We start from the raw sequence: 20,048 nt of genomic DNA, 5'->3' as shown, positions 1-20,048 counted from the left end.
GATATATTGGTCAAAAAACTTGCTAATAGATTAATTTGCTGTTGTCATGTAACTTGTGGCTTCTGCTGTAAATTCCCATAAAACATCCACAAACTAAATTGTGATTGATATCAGGTTTTTTCCTGTAAATGCATTTCACATCGCTCCTTTTCTACGAATCAATAAGTCATCACATTAGCCGCCAGCAGCCGACGCTCAAATCCCAACCAGTGATTTCTTCTCTCCACGTCTCCTCCTGCCTCTCCTCTCCTTCACACTCCTTCCTGCTCTGACACACGGGCCCATCGGCAATTACAAGTAATGAAGCTTCAGAGACACTTCAATAAATTTCTCTTTTTTTGATTTGTTTGCGTGTGTGTGTGTGGGACGAGGGAGGGGGGGCTTCCTTCCTCTCCTCAGTGGGCTTCCCGCTTCAACCCCAAAACAACTTGAGGGGCTCGGCTATAATCACCACTCTGAATAAACCGTGATGTTGACAAAGACTTTTTAATTTTCCGTGGAAGCTGTTTGACAACACATCACAGGAGACTGAGCTCGACTTTAAACTAAACACACTTGGAAAATAACAGGTCCAAGTTGCAGTTTATTAATTATCGTGACATGTGGTTTAAAGAGATTAATACGATCTCTGGTTCCCTCCGTCACCTCTGAGTTAAATACAACCAAACAACCAAAAACTTTCTTCTCTCTTGTGGCGCTTCTACCTCTTCTTCACCTCTCTTTTGAAAGTTTCTCAGGAGAAACCAAAGTGTCACCTATGTGCTTTCTCTCCTGTCGTCTCTTCTCCTCTCCCGCCCCCAGTCATCCTCAACTTTCTCCCTCTCCTCCAAATTCACCTGCATCTGAACCTCCTCCAAGCCCATCTTAAACCCGTCTTCATCCCGATTCTCATCCTCTCTCGATCACCTCTTCCTGACATACTCATTTTACTTTCTTTACCAGCTCACTTAATTCCCCATGTCTTCTACAATCAAAACGTATCATTTAACAATCCGTTGTAGAACTACAAATAAAACATGCTGCAGTTCTAATTCTTGGACTAACATTTGTATGGGGACTGACTTTTAAAACGCCTCCACACCCAGGCCGCTGCAGCACGAATTAATCATTTAATTACAGGTTTGGGTCAGATCCAAGAGGAAGCTGGATATTGTTATTATAATTTGAGCATAATTCACGACCAGAATCCACCTGCGAGCATCACCCTCTCTTTCGGTCTCCTCCCCTCTTATTCCCGATCCCACGCCTCCCCGGGACTTTTCATTAGCTCGCTGTTCTCACCAGAAACAGAGCGATGGACGATCCCAGTATGAATCCAGCCACCACGTCCGAACAGTGGTTCCGGTACTCCGAGACTCGGTTGAGGCCGGTGAGGAAGGCTGAGCAGAGCGTGCCCAGGCAGAGGACGGGCTTGGCCAGGCGGCTGGACTTGGTCTTGATGGTGCTGGTGATGTACATCTGGAAAAGAGGAGAGTGGGGAGATCAAACTCAAAGATGTGAAAATACAAAAGATTGTGTTTTATTTCTGACTCTCTTTAGTTGGACAGGGAGGGAAGCACGTCTCATGCAAAGTAACTCAGTCAGACATTTGACTATTTCATAACAGTACAAAGCTCCCCTTGATTAGCAAAACAAAAATACGTCAAAAACGTTCATCAGATCGGTGAAATAAATATCAAAACCAAAGGATTATCTTTTCACAGGGAATAAAGGATTCTAAGGGAACCTCCTACTGCGAGTGAAAGAGAATCTCAGCATTTAGAAACCTGCAGGTTCAATAGTGCCAGGTGGTTGTTCCTCACCGTCAGGTAAACAGCGGAGTAAACACTCAGCGACGCGTCCTTGGAAGGGAACGAGCGGCGGGCGCTCTCCACCATGATGGGATTCCCGGTGCAGATGTTGCCGTTGATGATGAACTGGTGGTTAAAGCGACACTCTGTGCCCGTGTAGTTGGGCTTGCAGACCGACAGGAAGTAGGGAGAGAGACCTCCCGTCACCACCTGCCCTGCGTTGACGAAGATGTCCGTGGCGAACAGGCCGAATGCAAACACACCTGAGGGCACAATGAGGATTTAAATGGAGGCGTTCAAATAACCACACATGACCGCAAATGGTTAAATGCCTCACACGTTAAGGTGCTTTATCAAAATATCAATATGCACCTACATATGCAGTTGATCTGCTAGGCTGAGCAAAACAGTATTTCCTGAAAAAAGCTTCTCTTACAAAAGGAAATGGCCCTTTTTAAATACCTGTGCCAAAGAGTTTATGTTATTTTCTACGACTGTAAGCAAGATTATGCAAAAGCAGATTTGGACATGGGCTTGTGCCATGCATTTAAATCTGTTCATATAGCTCCTATGCGGTGGACGGCAAACAGAGAAAAAGCAACAACAACAAAAACACAAAGGAGAAAAAAAAAGGGGGGGGCATCTGAAATTAATGACTGCGCCGACACTTCCAGCGCCGACCCTGACCAGCGTCGGAATTCCTTTTACTGTGAAATATGACTGTTGATTATCTGGCCTGCTTAGCCATGAAATTACTCTGCTTTGTATTCTCATGCGAGGGGGGCTGCAGGGCCGTGGGGGGGCCTGTGAGGGGCACAGGGACATGATTGTGTGAAGGGCAGAGAGAGAGAGAGGGAGGAGGGAGGATGGGAGAGAGAAGGGGGGGGATTAGGGTGAGAGGAGAGGAGCTGGGCGGGGAGCGAGGGAGTGGAAAAAAAGAAAAGCCTCGGTGATCTCTTGAATGTGACAGATTGCTCGGGAACAGACGGAAATATAAATCACATGAATTGCCTAATGAATTTCTGATGAGTGTTCTGAATAGTGAGGGGATATTATTTAAAAGAGGGAGACAATACATTTCCGAGTATGCAAAGTCCGGCGGGCGTCCTGCTTCAATGGAAGAGACAGAGCAGCGCTTCTCATAGGAGTGGCAATCTTTTATAATATTGAAAATTGGATTGTGTTAAATTATGTGTTTGAGGAACTTTGGCTGCTTGATGGTCATGATCGTTGTTTATCGGAACTTATCGCCCAAGAGAATAACAGTAATATACGGATTCGGTTTTTTGAGCCTACGCCAATATCACTTAAACATATATCCGGAGCTTGATGATTCCGGCCGGGTCTCCACTCTTTAAATCGTTTGCAGCCTTGATTTTCTCCTGAGTGCGAAGCCAAATGTCTAAAATGTGAAAAAACTTTATCTTAAACACCAACTTCCCGAAAGTCCTGAATCATCGTTTACTGTTGAAACTGCAGTCACAGGTGACTGGCATCCTCCGCAGTCAGCTGTCAGCCGTGATATACAGCGAGCTGCCTCCTAAACACTTATCGAAAGACTGTGAAAGTCACAGGGACAGTTATGATGTTGCAGAAGTCGGAGTTACTGAGCCATTAATCCAGTGCTCGAACTGCAGAAAAAGAAAGTGCACATTATGTTTTTCAGGCTTTCCCATCGGACGGCAACAGGCTTCCCAGTTTGAGTCTTGGAATCGGCCAGGTTTGGTTTCCTACTGGTAATCCAGCTTCCTCCCACAGTGGGTTTTGGTTTAGGTTCACCGGAGAATAATAATTGACTGTGAGTGTAAAGGTTTGTTTTTCTTCATATGTCTTCCCTGTGATACGCTGGCGACCTTTCCAGGGAGTTCCCCCCCGCCTCTCTCCTAATGTCAGTTGGGATTCGCTCCAGTTATCCCAGCGACACCTGAAGGATAAACCGTTCAGAAATACATTTTCCTTGTCCTTCGCTGTCCTGTGGCTCTTTGTGCAAAAGTTACAGAAGTCGAGTCTGCAGCCGAGAAAACACTGAAACTATTTCTAGTGTTGAATTATTGCGGTTTTATTTATTATTTGATTTTGTTCTATGAAATGTTTGCATTTTTAAATTATATTTGTATACGTGTAAATTTCAACTTCCAATTTGCCTTAGCAACAAAAAACTGTTTTTCGGAACTGTTTTAAAATAATCAATTAAACACCTTTATCTGTAAAAGCCCAAATGATACCAAACCCTGATTTGTACCCGTGCTATCTATCACATATTGCTGAGGACGATGATCATTAATATTCTGGTACTTTTGAGTATTGGACATGAGAGCGCTCTCACCGATGAAGCGGACGATCCGGCGGACGAGCGGGTTGAGGTAACAACAGTCTCCCGTCACGATGGTTTTCTCCTGGGCCAGCAGAGCTTCTCTGGTGGATTTCATCACATACATGGAGACCTCTCCGATGAAAATCTGCACACAGGAAAAACATCCACAAAATCAAACAAGGAACCAGGAAGAAAACAAAAAATCATGGAGTTTAAAGCAGAGGAATAGATTTGCTACTGTTTGACCCGTGAACACGAGCCACTGTGTATTCATGCAGGTTTTCTTCAGGTCCATTAGAGTGTGGACCTTACATCAGGTCTAATGGAAAAGCTGCTGCCGGACAAACAAAATGAAACTCGTCCCCCGCTGCCCTGGGTGATACAGGCTGCTTTAAAACCATGTGTGTGTCTACGAGTGTGTGAGTGTGTGTGCAAAACGTAAGTACACACGTGTACACACATCTGGTTTTGTCTTTGTGTCTGTTTCTGTAAGAGTGTGTTTAAAGCCCCAGGACGAGAGACAAAACTCTTTTGTTTTTGTTCCGTCCCATGTGAATGTTGTTTTATTTATTTATTTCCATCATCAACATGTTTCTCAGAACAAAACTCTTCCCTTTTTCTTTCTCTGTGGCTGTGAGCAGCAGGAGATGCTGGGAACAGGAGAAGAAAGAGGAGCTGACATCTCTCACATAAACTGGATATGAAGGTTTTTAAAGCTTTGCACTGGATCCAGTCAAGTCGGGATTTGTCAGCATGAAAGAGGCTGAATTAATATTTTCAAACACTTGTTTTCTGCCGCGTGATGAGTGACATAAAGCATGCAAATCATGAAGCGCGAGCTATCATCAAATGCATCGTGACTGAGAAATCCACCGTTTGATGTTTAATGACGCAGGAACATCTGTCGTGCCAACGGAGCCGAGAAGACCTTTATCTTCAAATAGAGGGAAACTGTAAAGGGCAGGCAACTTGGAGCATGTGGGTTATTAGGGCTGAGCAGCGGTTGTGACAAATCAAACTGCATTTTGGTAAAGGCCAGTTAGAACAGATCACCAGTACAACGTGTACAAACGCATAACATCACAATGTGGCTGATGTGTCCCGGGATGGGGTCAGAATGAAGCTGCTTTCAGACATGCACGCAACTCAGCAGTTTCCCACGTGTTCTCCAGAGGAGGTGCATGTGAGAAGATGTCTGAGTGAGACGCTCCGCAGATTCTATGGACTTTATCCACCTGGCCTAATATCTCCTGGTAAAAAAGCAGTGTCGTTCACGTAGAAGAGAAAGATGAAGATCCAAGGAGAGTTTGTGTTGATAAGAGCTGATGACGAAGTCTGTGTGTTGTCAAGAAAACCAAGATGACACTGGACAAAATGCCATATTCGTGGCTTCAAAACAACAGATCACGAAACGGTGTTGAGTCGGATTTTGAGCTGGACACCATTGTTTCTTATACTCTAAACATGTTGCACTTTGTTTAATATGCACACCTAACTTTTTTATTTTGATAAGGGGTTAAATAGATACTTTGATATCTTTTTGAGTTGCACTGCTGACTTAACTTATAAGCCCTCTTTTTTATTTATTTTTATCACGTTGGAGTTGCTAGTTTAAACCTACAGTTTTGCACTTTAATATTTGAGCCTTTGTTTACATTTTGTTTTGTGCTGCATTATATGGTGACATACAGTTTGTTGTTATCAAAATAAAATTAACTGAATTGAAATGGTCAATTTGAGTCCTCCTCATATTTGTGGAAAATGTATGAAATAAGAAGTACCCTATTTTTAAATAAATAAAACCAAATAGCTGCAGCCTAATCGTGTAACGGACTAGGTTTATGTTTGGTTTTGACTTGTGTTCAGTAAAACACTGTGTTGAAGGAGCATTCTGATGTCTGAGGATCAGTGAAGGCGACGTATGTTCAGTAAAACACTGTGTTAAAGGAGCATTCTGTTGTCCGAGGGTCAGTGAAGGCGTCTGGGTGGGACATGTGACTGTTTGGACCAATAGGATGGTTGCTTGGGGATCGGGGCCATGTCTGTGATCGGGGCTCAATGAGGAAGTGAAGTGTTGTTGATGTGCGCGTATGACGGATTTTTATTTTTTTTTTAAATAAAAAAAACATGCAACGCTTAGCCTGGCGGGGGGGGGAGTAAGGCCTGGCGGCATTTCCTATCCAGCGTTGCTTTGAGGTACTTGTCTCACTAGCGTATTTCTCCTGCACTGAAAAGTTTAGTCAGCACTGACTAACTGTCTCATATCGACCCGTGTGTCTGCCGGCCTCCTTTATACAAATGTCAGGAAAACTGACAGGAAACAAGCCTCCTCCCGAACGTTCAGCGTTGGAAAACTGAGAAACAACCGGGTCGTGTCTGAGCACGAAGTGAAAAGGTCAAACAACAAGACTCCGAAGAAGAGAGAACATGCTAATGCTTCACAGAGATCCTCGTTCTCTGGGGGATTCCACTCGACATGAAACCAAAAGAGCAGACGTCTGCTTCATGTAGGATCTGACCTATTCACCACTGTAACACACTAACAGGAGCTCAGGTCCACAACACTGCAGGAAGTTCACCAGATAGAAAACTTTACCGGGGACGTGGAAATGACAGAGTCACATGGAGAAGCTTTCTGTCACTCAAACATTAAAAGTGAGTGCTGCGCCCTGTGGAGAACTATGAATGATTCATGGTGCGACTCGTTCCCCTGGCTGCCAAAGAGCTGACGCAGTTCTGATCGGAAAACAATCAACTGTTCAGCCTGAGGCGGCAAAAACACAACACACGCTGTAGTTTACAAGCTGTTTAGATTGTTGGATGATTTTCTCAAATTTCATTAAAAATAAATCGTTGTCAGGTTTTTTTTCTTGGACATAAGCAGCCCTCAGAAACTCATGAGTGGATAATTACCCTCGAGACGGAAGGATTTCTCTCCGTCCGTGCAACCTTTAATTCATGATTATCATTGATTAATAATTCATCTGTTCATCACTGCAGCAACTCGCGTCCACAGATTGTGAATAAATGCTAAGAGGGGCTCAGATTTGTTGCTCGTATTTAAGTTTACTGCTCTTTGTGCAACCAGAAAAAACTATGACAACAACTATGATTAACATCGCAAAATCCCAGAGAGTAGAACAACTTCAAACCACCTGATTGGTCCAGAATCCAAATGTATTCAGTATATCGATGAGAACAATCAGCTGACACACACAAGTTGGTTTCTGCATTTAGGTTTCCACTATGTGCCGATATGAAAACTTTTAATTTAGAGAATTAGCAGTGCAGAAAACATGTGCATATGAAAGATTGTGTTTTGTTTTTTTTACTTCATAACATCAAGCCCTAATTACATTGCTGTAGTGCAATATTTTGAAATACATATAATACATGTATTATCCAATGTATTGTAATGGAAATCCCCCCCCAATATCGGCATATGCCTTGGAAATCCATATCACTCAGGCTCTATAATATTTATGGAGAGGTATTGACTATGTTAATAACTTCACTTCATTTGAATGAAAGACGTGTAGTGATCCACAGACGTCACCACACTCAGCTCTTTGTTTTGGTCAAACAACTTCACTGCTTGGTTGTAATCAAACAGGAAGAAGAACATGTTGAAAGGTGGAGCAGTGAGTTGATGACACCTCCCCCCCGTGAGAGTGTGGAGACCAAACCGGAGCTAAAAGAGTAAAATTTGGACCAATATTCACAGAAACACGACTTTACAGGGACTCCAATGCTGCTTTGTGCCTGCTGGAGAATGCACCTCTCGGGTTTATGACGCATGCGGAGACGGAGCGATTTACGGCGCAGCGCCCGGCCGAGCGCCTGACGCAGCACTCTCAAAGGGTACGATTCAGAAAAAGTTTGGGGCGAGTGTGGCGACGGATAAAGAGACAAAGGCCACATATACAAAAAGATGGAAAGAGGGAAAGATGGGAAGCGATGGAGGTGAAATGGCAGCGTTAAACTAAACTTAAAGTGCTGACACAGCAAACAGCACTGGGTGTGTGTGTGTGAGAGATCATAGACAAGAGAGAATTAATCGTATTAGGATTTAATGAGTTTTATGTAAAACACCACATAAGAAATTCAACTGTCACAGCAAGAGACAAAGGAACGTGACCAACTCGACTTCAAACTGGGCACAAGTATTGTTAAAGGCCAAAGAACGTGTGTTATAAGAACGTGATACGTTGGGTGTTAATAAAAATTGGAACAAACAGGCGGCCGGCGATCTGCAGCAGAGACAGTTTGAGAAAAGCCAATATAATAAATAATTCAATTGACATGTTAATTGTGTAAGAAGACACTTAACTTGGCTTCTTACATTTATTTATGTATTTTGTGAAGTAATCAGAGTAGAAGCGTCTCCAACCCAATCACCCTACGCACAATATTGTTTGCCGCATTTCCCGTCCAATCAGAGCACTCTTCCAGATTTGAAACTCATGCACCTTCTCATTATTTCGTCACAGGACGGGAGCGCGAGCGGCAGGAAGACGTGTTTTATTTCCTCTGTAAATGTGGCGATAATTCAGATTGTGTAGCACTCGGTGTCTAGAGCCCGACAGCAGAGAACAAAACGTTCCGGATAATAAACAACTGGAGCAGGAGGCACAAAGAGACGTCAGACCGCTGAGATCTCATCTGGTTACGGATGGATGGGTGGCGTCCGTCCAGGAGTGAGACGTCTTTAACGATCACGTCCCTGATTAAGTGGCTCTTGAAATCGTAAGCCTGTCGGATCGGGAAGGAGGTAAAAGCTGGGAAATGGAAGAGGAACACATACAATGCACGGCTAAAAGCCTGCGGAGGTATTATCGCTGACAACTTCTCTGCATCCTGGAGGATGATCATTATAAAGAGCACTGGACACAGAAGGTATCCCGACAGGAAGAGAATTAAACCATATTTTGACACGTAAATGCCGTCAAACCGAATACGTTTTCGTGCCTGATTGTGTTTTGACTATTTGCTTCCTTTCCTTGCAGTGAGTCAGGCTCTTGGTAGATTAAAAACACATTAGAGTTATATAAAGCAAAACACAAACAGGATGTGAAGGCGAATGCAGCTTCACACGAGGCTCGCACTGAGGGCAGTGACTGGGGGGGAGAGGTCGCCGATCGGATCAGACAGATTCAGCTGACCGCTTCCGGTCGCCTCATTCTTCAGAAGACACAGATCACAAAACATTAAGAGTCTCCTCTGTGCAGAGTTTTCCTCTAACTGAGTCGGTGCTGGAGCAGGTGTGTGTGCTTCAGGGTCCCGCAGACAAAAACAAGACGCCACGCTGGAAACTGGCAGCGTGGAAAGACTCCACCAAATCCTTAATCCTGTCTGTGTTGCTTCAAACGCCAAACAGTCTTGTGGACTCACCATTAGAGACCTCGGAGACAACAGGTTTCCACAGGTTTCAAAGACTCAAATAGGACATATATGAAGGAATATTATGAGTAACAGAATATCTTTACATCTACTAATATGTCATTTTTATACTTCTTCCTCAATGACACATAAATGTCACCAAATAATTTAAAGGTTCCGGTAAATTAACTTTAACATAATTAAGATGCATCTACATGCATTTAAGACCTAGTACATAATATTTATAAATATCTAAGATTGTTTAAAGACTAAAATTCATTCAGATTATTTATAATTAAAGTGAATGAGCTATAGTGGATCTGAAAAAAATAAGTGAACTGGCGTTAAATAAGTCAAAATGTGAATCTTGTACATTATAGCAAATCTGACATTGATGCGGGTGAATTTTCTTCAAAGTACAACTGATAATTAGGTTATAATTATGATGATAATGACAAAAGACATGTGGTATTTCTGCTTGGATCCTTAACTCAGTCTCAAACCACTTATGTCCAGTTCATCACTTCAAGCTGCTCAGTATCATCACGTCATTTACTCAGATCAGACGACCTGCCCCTTTAACATGAATTCACTGCAGGATTTCAAACAGAATCACGTAAACGGCCTTTTAAAGCAAACTGACCCATTTTACTGTCAGAGCTGCGTTCTGGCTTCTGTTTCAAATATTAAATTTCATTCATCATAATTTGCAAACGGCAGGTTTCATAATGAGACACATTGTACACGGAGCACCACTGACACCTGGTGGCTGAATGGTGCTACTTCTCTGTGACATTGGAATTGCAGCAGCATCTGGAGCCACTGTCCCAGATTCATCTAAAGCCGTCACGCAGCTTTTCAAATTAGCAGCTTAGACATTCAGACGGGAAGTGTCAGATAAAGATTTCAGATCTTTTCCCCACATCTCTCAGCAGGTGACAGGAGAGCATGTTATGAATGAATGAGGACTGCACTCGTTCAGCTGCACCAGTGAACACTGTGTTCTGTATGCAGGCACATCAACGGAACACAGTCATTGTTAATGGTTGTTTATTTTATTATTATTCAGGAGGAGGTTATTATAGGAATGATGGGACCTTGGCCTGGGGACAACACTTTAAATTGAAGAGTGGATCCATTCATGTTTTTCTGTATGAGAAGTATGAGCTTCACTGAGTCATTCAAGTTACACCTCCGTTTTTTCATTGTGTAACTCAAGAACCATTCATCTTTTCGGCTTTACAATCCCTATGTGTATTTTTTACGGCACAGAGAAGTGCAGGATTGATTTGGTCAATATTTGGTTCAATATTAATAAATTTGGTATAAACAGGCAACCAGCTCTGTAGCAGCAGGGGCTGGAACTCATCAGCGTGACAAATGATTCTCCAGGTTCTGTGAGCTGAGTCGAGCTTCTCTGAACTTTGAATAAACAGGTGAACAACTCTTTGTGTAGCGGCTTCAGGATCAGGATCACTTTTACAGTTTGAGAAAGAAAAACTGTAACCAGCACACAGAAGAACACTGCACTAGTGTATATCAGGAGTATTGTGAGGTAGGGTTTTTTCTCATATGGTTACATTTGCTGGTTCTAATTTATAAAAGAAGCAAATAAGGTGTGAGAAGCAGTGAACATGTGGCCACATCTGTATCACCTCTGTTTACACACGGCTGAGAAACAAGGAAAGTGTGTTACTCACGACAGCGGTGGGAGCGGCGGCCACCACACAGTACAGGATGAGTGGGGGGACGAAGCTGGCCTCCTCTGTGCCGGGGTACGGCTTCATCAGCTCGGCGTCGTTGCAGAAGAAGCCCTGCACGTGCACGCTGAACAGGTCCGTGCACTCCATGTAGTAGGCCAACAACACCGTGCCGGACATGATGACGAGCTGAAAGAAGAACATGGTGGAGCGAGAGGGAGGAGGGGAGGAAGGAGAGGAAGGAGAAGGGTTAGTGGAAGATCCGGTGATTCCGTTTCAGGAGGTTAAAAAGTGGGGGGTTCCCGAAGCGAGACGTTTTTGCGGCTGATCCCTGAACATCACCGCGCTCCGCTGTCAGCTGTGAAGTGTCTGACAGGTTTGAATACAACAACAACAACCGCATAAATCCTCCAAAACCTCCAAATCTCTTTTTCTCCTCTCTCTCTCTTTCTTTCTCTCTCTCTTTCTCTCATCCTAAATCTGGTCGTGTACGAGCACCCACCACCACCACCACCGCCGCCGACGAGGCACCACCACCATCACTTACCACCTCCTTTCCTCCCTCACCCTCTCATGCTTTTATCCCTCTAACAGAATCTTTTGTCTCTAGCCTCCTTTCACTCTCTTTCCAGAACTGGCTGCAGGCTATTTTTTCCCTGTATATGGTTTCTTTAGTCACTGATGACGAACCGACGCCGGAATAGAAAATGTAAGACATTGCTCAGCAAGGCTTTTTGATGGGAAGAAGGGGGGGTTGGGAAAATCATCTGCATATCACTCAGCCTCTAATGTGCCAATAATACTTCGAGTCTATAACCAACCTTCTGGCGCTGAGCTGGGGTTTTATATCAAAGTAAAAAAAGGAAATGAGATGAGATGTTTTTATATTTTAATGCGGCTGTGTCTGCCAAAGAAAAGACAGGCCTCTAAATGCCCCTCAGAAGTGGAAGAAATATGAAGTGTTAGTCATGCTAAAGCATTTAAACATGAGTCACATCAGGGATAAGTTGAGAGAGCGGTGACAGAGAATTCTCCGTCTTTTAGAAATGAGGGAAAGAAGAGAATAAAAACATGCTTTATTCATTCTAAAGGGATTAATAAGCATCAGAGTATTAAATCAATGTGAGGAGAATTCGTGTGGGGTCGTTGCTATCTGCTAAAAGTTTGTGTTTGTTAAAAGATCATATAGAAGTGATGCCTTGAATATGAATAGTTCAAGTGGTTCACAGAGCCCTGTGTAATACCTCACTCAAACACCAGGTGTCACTGTGCTACTGCAAAAGAGTCAGTGTTTCTTTAAAGGATGACAAATCCTGACTTGACAGTTTTTATTAAGAAAAAGTGACATTTTCTGACACAAAGTTGATTCAAACATATTCTGCAGACTTAAAAAAATAAAAACAGTAGTACACTAGCTAATATTTTAGGTATTGAATATATTAAAGTGGTGTATATACACTTAATTTTGTTGGTAATGCGCGATAGAACATCCCACATGTAACCCAGAATCATTATTCCACTTTTAAGTTTGCTTATTGACTAGATGTTAGTGACAACAACTTCAAGCTCAAACAAAACAGCCTCGTCTATTTCTACAAAAAGTAGCCTGAAGAAATATCATAAATACTTGTGTGTATTGCAGAAAGTATTACTGACTAGAGAAATGTCAGATTCCTCAGTTTAAGTTCAGTTGACACCATTAAACAAGAGGTTCTGCAGACCTATTGATAAGAGTCTACGTGTTCTGTCCTGAATCAGTCAGATGCTAATCATGAGTGAATCTTCCCCATTAGACCAAACAGGCTTTAGTTTGACGGATGATTCTTCTGTGTTTTAAGGAAGCAACTTTTCAAAGTAAAGCTCTCAGCTGTTGGTTTTCTGTAAAAAGCAGCTAGAGCACTTTTCCTCCCTCGACACCACAGTGACCTTTTTATGACTAAAATATAATCCTGGGTACTTGATGCATCATGTCTGAGCAATTATAACTAAACAGAATGAACTTTTCTTTAGTGCAAAATAGACAGAAAACATGGAGGGTGTGTTTGTGAACCAGACAGCACAACATGGCTGATGGGATTCAGACTGTACAAGAGAGCAAATGAGAAGAGGAGAGAAATGTTGGCAGATCTAGTCCAGGAGCAGATGGTGGAGTGAAGAATTCCAGGTAGTGTGTGTGTGTGTGTGTGTGTGTGTGTTGTGTGTGTCTGTGTGTGTGTGTGTGTGTGTGTGTGTGTGTGTGTGTGTGTGTGTGTGTGTGTGTGTGTGTGTGTGTGTGTGTGTGTGTGTGTGTGTGTGTGTGTTGTGTGTGTCTGTGTGTTATTTGTTTCTATGCCAACTCTTAGTTAGCAGTATTTTCTGCTGTCTCCTGACACAAAGGAACCCTGCTGTGCAGCACAAACAACCACGGATATGAGGAACCAAAATTTTGTACTGCACCTAAACACATCACGGTTACAATCCTAACTAAGTAAAGCCCCTCACCCTGAAATCCTCCTGCTCCTCCATCTTTAAGCAGCTTGTCCACACTCTACATCCAAAAGACTTTCATGTTTTCATGTTGTTCCACAACTAGTTCAAGCAGGTTAATCCTGTTACCAATTTTATTCATAGATCTCCTCTAAATATATGAAAACACCACATAACACCTCAGGATGTCACGGTTACATGGAGACTCCTGGAGAGGGATCAGACATAAACGCTAGAGGGTGCACAACTTTATTATTATTACTGGGATTTAATTTACTTTGACCTTCATCCTATTTGCATTTGAAATAATCAAAATGACAGCAGCTTGCCTGACTCATTTACAGGAGCAATCACAGTTTTTGTTAATTCACCAGCCTTCATTCTGCAGCAGCCTCCAAATTTAAATGAACTCCTTTTCACCTGAGAATAGCAGCTTCAAAATGAGTTGGATGGTTTGATGACTTGGAATAAGGAGAATGTTTCCTCTTCATTCCCACTGAGCCTGAATGTCTCTATGCAAGTATGGAACTGACTGATAGTTAGCAAGAGTGATGATGAACTGTACATCAGTTAAAAAAGTTAGTTTTTAATGCAGATTATCAAAGAGGAAACTTTTAAATTATTCTAATTGTGGACTTTAAGGCGGTCGTCTTTAAACAACGCTTCGGTTTTTAGAGATTGTTTTACTTCGGCGCCATAGGTCATAACGGGATGGTCACACCCACATGTGGCTGTAGAGGGCGCTGTTGCTCAGTTAAAGCTACATAGTGTTGCTTTAAGGGTGCTGCCAAAAGCGACAGATTAAGACGCAAGTCCTGGAGAATTTCTTCTCCACACGACACACATTCTCTCCTCTAGATCTTTACAGAGCTCAAATATTTCAAATATTTTATTTTCTCTTTTTGAGAAAGAAGAGGTGCAGTCTAATCCCCGAAGGCGGCTCCACGCTCCGACTCTTCTGTGACAGTTCTACACCTGGACAAGCCTCCAAACTCACGGCTCTATTATATTCACTTCACAGCCGGCGTCATGCTGCATTAGCTGAGTGAAGGGCCGACTGAGACGAGTGGCTGTCGTAAAAATGGTTACACAAAGTTTCTGCAGCGCGCCATTATGTCTCCTCCTTGGAGGTCGCTTTTCTCCTCTTTTATTCGGCGAGGCGTTGTGGTTACGGCCGTCGGCCTCTGTTAGGTTATAACAGGCCGCATTTCATGCTGCATTTTGGGTAAAAAAAGAGAAAAGGAAGCATTTGGATTACTTATAAGCAGCAGTATCTATGTCTTTTTAACAGAGGGGCCGCACACGTTATTCCATTTAGCATTAGGCTAACTCTTGATAATTTAATTTTGATTTAATAGAAGTGCGATAAGGCAAAGTGCATATGACTATACGCTACGATTTTTACTATTTATATTATTTATTACTTTATTGTCAATCTTGATTTCCCTTTGAAATTCATTATGATGGAGGTTACAAAAATAAATTACATATATATGATTTAAAAAAGAAGAAACTCATTGAGCATTTTAATAATGCAAAGGTTTGAAAAACATATTTTTGGCCGTATAAAGAATGAAGAAGGTGAGGTAAATGTTACTCAGTCACATGACCTGCTCCACTCACAGCCTGATAATAACAACACTTACAAACCACCATATTAAATCGGCTTAAATAAAATAAAATAAAAAAAACTCCCAGTTATATCAAAGACAGCTTGTCTCTTCATCCCGGCTCATTAATATGTTAAGTGCAGCATCTTGTGCCATTCAGGGTTTCCAGTCTGTGTGAGGTCCGTCTTAAAGCTGAGGCCAGGTTTTCTAAAGCTTTTGTGCTTTTTGTTCTGGGACGACACCCGTGTTTACACGCCTGTTAATTTTTTAATGATGTGCACGTGGCATATTAATCACGCAGGTACACCAGGCTGGAATTACAAGCTTACTGTTTGTCATTGAGAGGTGGATACAACATGTTTATGTATTCTGCAGGATTAATGCTGCAGCAGTCATCTAACATCAGCTGTATCACCTCCACTTCGTCTTTGTGAAGTCTCAGCTACACATGTGATTCTCAAACCCCAAAGCTTTGTGTATTTTGTGCATTTTATTCCATCGCTTTTCCGTTTCTCTCAGAAATCCCTCGTCTCTTACTGGACCAACACTGTAACTAGACCAAGCATCATGAGTAATAACCTTTTACTCTCATGTTTAACTGAGCATGGGAGAAAAGATGGAAAATCTGATTAAACTCATCTCACTTGTGATGCAGCCTTTGTAAACCAGAAACTAGACTTGTGGTGACATAAGGACAATATTCAAAACAATCTAATATCACATTACGTTATGATAAAATGATTCAGAGCATGTGTGATGTTCAGCCACGTTTCCTATCGAAAGTGTGGCTGCTTTAATTGGGCTGCGTGCGTGCTGTTCCAAAAATAAATTGAGCACGTGATTGATTCCCCCCGTTAAAAAAATACGCTGCTTGTTTAATTTCCCCCCCAAGAAAAAAAAAATCTCATTGCATCAGTGCAGCTGAGAAGAGTGAGGGAGCAACATCAAACAGAAACCGTTCCTGTGGGAAAAGCTTTTTTTTTTTTCTTTTTAAATTAATTACTTCCTCGAACATTATTACAGCACACTAGTAAATGGGAATACATTTTTTTGAATATATGAGGTTTAAAGACATAATTTTGAGAAGATAAGAAGATCATTTTATTTGCGGCCTGGCACAGGGGATATGAGCGTGTTTTTTATTTTTAGACACAACACCTGAATAGTGGAGGTGGATATAGTTAGATTGATGACAGCCTGGTTTGTGTAATACATTATCTCACACAGGGAGAAGAACATTTCAGTTCTCTTCTCGTTCCTTTTTCTCATCCTTACACCTCTGCCTTCCTTTTCTCACTGTTCCTTCCCCTCCTGGTTTACTGTCTTCATCCTCCCCATCCGATCATGTGTCCCACCTTCTCTGCTGCTCTCACTTCCAGTTCTCTCATCATATTCTTCTTTTTTAATCCCCTCTCTTCCCACAGTCCTGTTTTCCATCCCAGAGTCACTCCCACAAACAACAGACGAAGCTCAAGAGGTTAGGGGGGGGAAAGCAACAAGCTACGTGACTTAATAAACAAATCACCATAAATAAACATCCTCCCTGTGAGACTTGCCTCCGGCACTGAACTAACAGGGCCGAACTGCTCCAATCAGGGCGCTGCCTTTCAGTCACGTGACAGCGCTCTGTTCGTGACAGGCCAGGGTGAGTAAGAGAAAGGGAGATAAAAGACGAAGAGGAAGAAACAAAGAAGCAGGGGAAGAGTGACAGGCAACGCGACGGAGTGAGAGGTGGTGGAAAGGGAGGAAGAGCCTCAGGGACACCGTGAGAAAGAGGAGAAGACAGAGTGAGGAAGAGGCGTGAGGATGTGACAGAGACATGAAAGAGAGGGAGAGAAAACAGGGACAGGCAGAGGGAGGGAGGGAGGCAGATTGAGAGAATGCCTCTGAGAACTGGAGGATGAACAGGGGGAGTACGTGAAAATACAGCGATGGAAATCAGAGCCGGGAAACTTTTAAATCAATTTAAAAATAAATAATCTAGTGGCCGTTGCCATCTGTCATCAACCATCCATCTAAATTATTAAAATCTGACCAATCAATAAGTCGGGGGGGGGGGGGTCTTGAGTTGAGGGGTCACGTGTAAAAAAACTGTGCTGATGAGACTCTTACATAAGAAATAATGTAGTAAACAACAATATCCACTGAGGCTGCTGCAAAAAACATCATGAACCAAAGTGGAAATGATCATTTATGTGCAACATTCAAAATCACGGTGACGTAAAGCTCTCATCACGGATGGTTGGCAGACGATATGAGCGAGACACAAAGGTCAGTGAATAAGAAGGAGCAGAAGGCGAAGAAGGAGAACATGAAAGAGAAGAAGAACAAGAAGAAGAAGAAGAAGAAGAAAAAGAAGAAGGAGGAGAAGAAGAAGAGAGATAAGGCGGAGGCAGAAAGAGAAGACATTGAGAGCGAGCTCATCTGAGAGGCTGAGGCAACGCGTCCAGAGACTTCTCTCTGATTAAGGACTTTCAGCTGACATGGTAATTAAATATGGAGTATGAGGGAGCGGCACCACACACACACACACACCAAACACAAACACACCAAACAAACACACAACCACACACACACATTATCTTGGCTTTTGATTCATTCCAACACTTTACGCTCTGGTTAGCTGTGTATAATTTACCACAAGAGGTAATTTGTTAACAGTTAAATAGTCTCTCGCTGTCACACACGCACACGCACACACACACACACACACACACACACACACACACACACACACACACACACACACACACACACACACACACACACACACACAAACTCATTATGTACAATCCAAAAAACAGGATTAAAATGCACATATGCATGAATGTTCTACTTTAAACAGAGGAGTGCAGATTATCACTCAAACACACACTTGTGCACTCACACACACACACGCTTGTGCACACACACAGACTCACCTCTACGAAGATGAAACATGGGATGATGGAGTAGCTGCGCAGGGTGTTGTTGGACGCCATCTTGTCTCCTGTCGGGGAGACTTGTCCTCTCAAGGATTCACGTCAGCTCACTCTGTGGAGACGGGAACATCAACTGTCAGCGTTCATTATCTGATCATGACACACACACGCACCACTGACATCTCAAACTATTACAGTGGATTATTAACGGCACCGACACGGTCTGTTAATGGAAACCTGTCGCCTACAGACACAGATTGTCGTTTTCATTTACACATGATTATATCTCAAGGACAGATGAACTTTCTGTCCTGCCCATTTATCTGCAACCAAAGACACAAAAAACATAATGAGGGAGGTGAAGTTTCCTTTCCCCCGACCCAGCAGGATGTGCGAATGAAAACGAATCTGCTCATTTACTCTGCACAAAGATAATCGGCGCGTCATTATCAGCATACATCTGTGAAAAACACGGCAGAACCACCATTCATCATCTTCCATTTATCCTGAGTTAACAGAGGCAGAAAAGGAACGAGCGTAAGAGATGAATTATCTTGTTCTTTGTGAATTCCCTCTGATGGATCCCAAAAGCGTTTAAAGGATTCAGGTGCTCTGATATGACCCAAGTCTCCTCTCAGTCAAAAGGGCTGATTAAATCACCAGAGGGAGAAGGACTGGAAGATTCTGTTGCATTTGATAGTTGCACCTGCAGCTGTTTATCACCTTATTTATTGATTAATAGATTGATTAATATCCCGTTGAGTTCACCACCTGTAAGGCAAAGAGCTGTTCAGGATGGATTGAGGGCGAGTGTGCCATACTACTACATACTACTACTATTTTCAACAATTTCACCTCCTTTTACCAAATAATCTTCTTCGTTTTACAAAATATCACCAGATGAAAACACAAAAAACGACACAAATGCTCAAACAAGCCTGTAGGTGGCGATAAAGTCGAAATCATCTATCATCACAGAGCTCTTCCTCCATCATCTTGTTTTATCGTCTTCTAGCGAAGCTTCTGCTCGTCACAAACATCTCTACATCCTGCCGTCTTTCTTGAATAGAAATAAAATGGGCTGTCGTTGGAGTTTTGTGATAAAAAAAAACAAAAAAACAGCAACACTCTTATCTGAACGAAGCAGCACAAAGTTCAACAACAAGTCAACAGTCGAGTCGATAAGAGGAATCACAGCAGCAGCAGTCAGACTCTCACAGCTCAGGGGCAACAGCCGTGTAAACAACAGAAATCTACTTCCAACTATAAGGTCTGGTTTGGTTTCTTCTTCTCTTGTCTAATTGTTTGGCCTCTTTTATCCACATGACACAGGAAAATGATGTTGGACGAACACAAACATATTTATCTGTTCCCTCTTCCCAAGGTTGAGGGGGGGAGGTCAGAGAGATTAGCAGCTGGAGGAAGGTGCAACATATCTCAGAGAATTCACTCTGACACTGGACAAAGTCTCAGAAGACACAACAATGGGGATGTGACACAAAACCAAATAGATCCAAAAGAGAAACTACAGTCTAATGGTGCGCAGCCACTTTGACTTTATTGGCTTACAATGCACACAGCAGATCAGATTTGATGATGACGACACAACTGTTAACGTCTGTTCGGCCCTGTCAGTCTTACTGATGCATCATTTATTATCAATAAATATTAAATAAAAGTATGCTGCTTGTGTTTCAGTCTGAAATAGCCTCTTATACACACATATATCTATATATATGGATTTTACCTGTTAGAAGTCACTATTTGATCAATGAATCCCAAAACATGACATTGATTATTGATATTTAACATTTAACATTCACTGAAACAATCTTTTTACAACTGAACCAGGAAAATATTAATGTGCA

The 20,048-nt window shown here is 42.5% G+C and overlaps 1 protein-coding gene across 2 annotated transcripts in view; it reads right to left on the bottom strand.

Annotated features, from left to right (window-relative positions):
* Positions 1-20,048, bottom strand: part of plppr1 (phospholipid phosphatase related 1) — a 64,980-nt gene that overhangs the window by 5,738 nt on the left and 39,194 nt on the right. For both annotated transcript variants that reach the window (XM_061077895.1, XM_061077903.1), the window contains 5 exons: positions 18,181-18,292; positions 11,184-11,372; positions 4,117-4,249; positions 1,803-2,053; positions 1,282-1,458 (listed from right to left, as the gene is read on the bottom strand). In XM_061077895.1, coding sequence (XP_060933878.1) covers positions 1,282-1,458; positions 1,803-2,053; positions 4,117-4,249; positions 11,184-11,372; positions 18,181-18,240 — 810 coding nt within the window. In that variant the 5' untranslated portion in view covers positions 18,241-18,292. The remainder of the gene's footprint in view (positions 1-1,281; positions 1,459-1,802; positions 2,054-4,116; positions 4,250-11,183; positions 11,373-18,180; positions 18,293-20,048) is intronic.

Source organism: Limanda limanda, chromosome 1, assembly GCF_963576545.1.
Source record: "Limanda limanda chromosome 1, fLimLim1.1, whole genome shotgun sequence".
NCBI lineage: Eukaryota > Metazoa > Chordata > Actinopteri > Pleuronectiformes > Pleuronectidae > Limanda > Limanda limanda.
The sequence above is the reverse complement of the archived record's forward strand: the minus strand, read 5'-3'. Positions and strand labels throughout refer to the sequence as shown.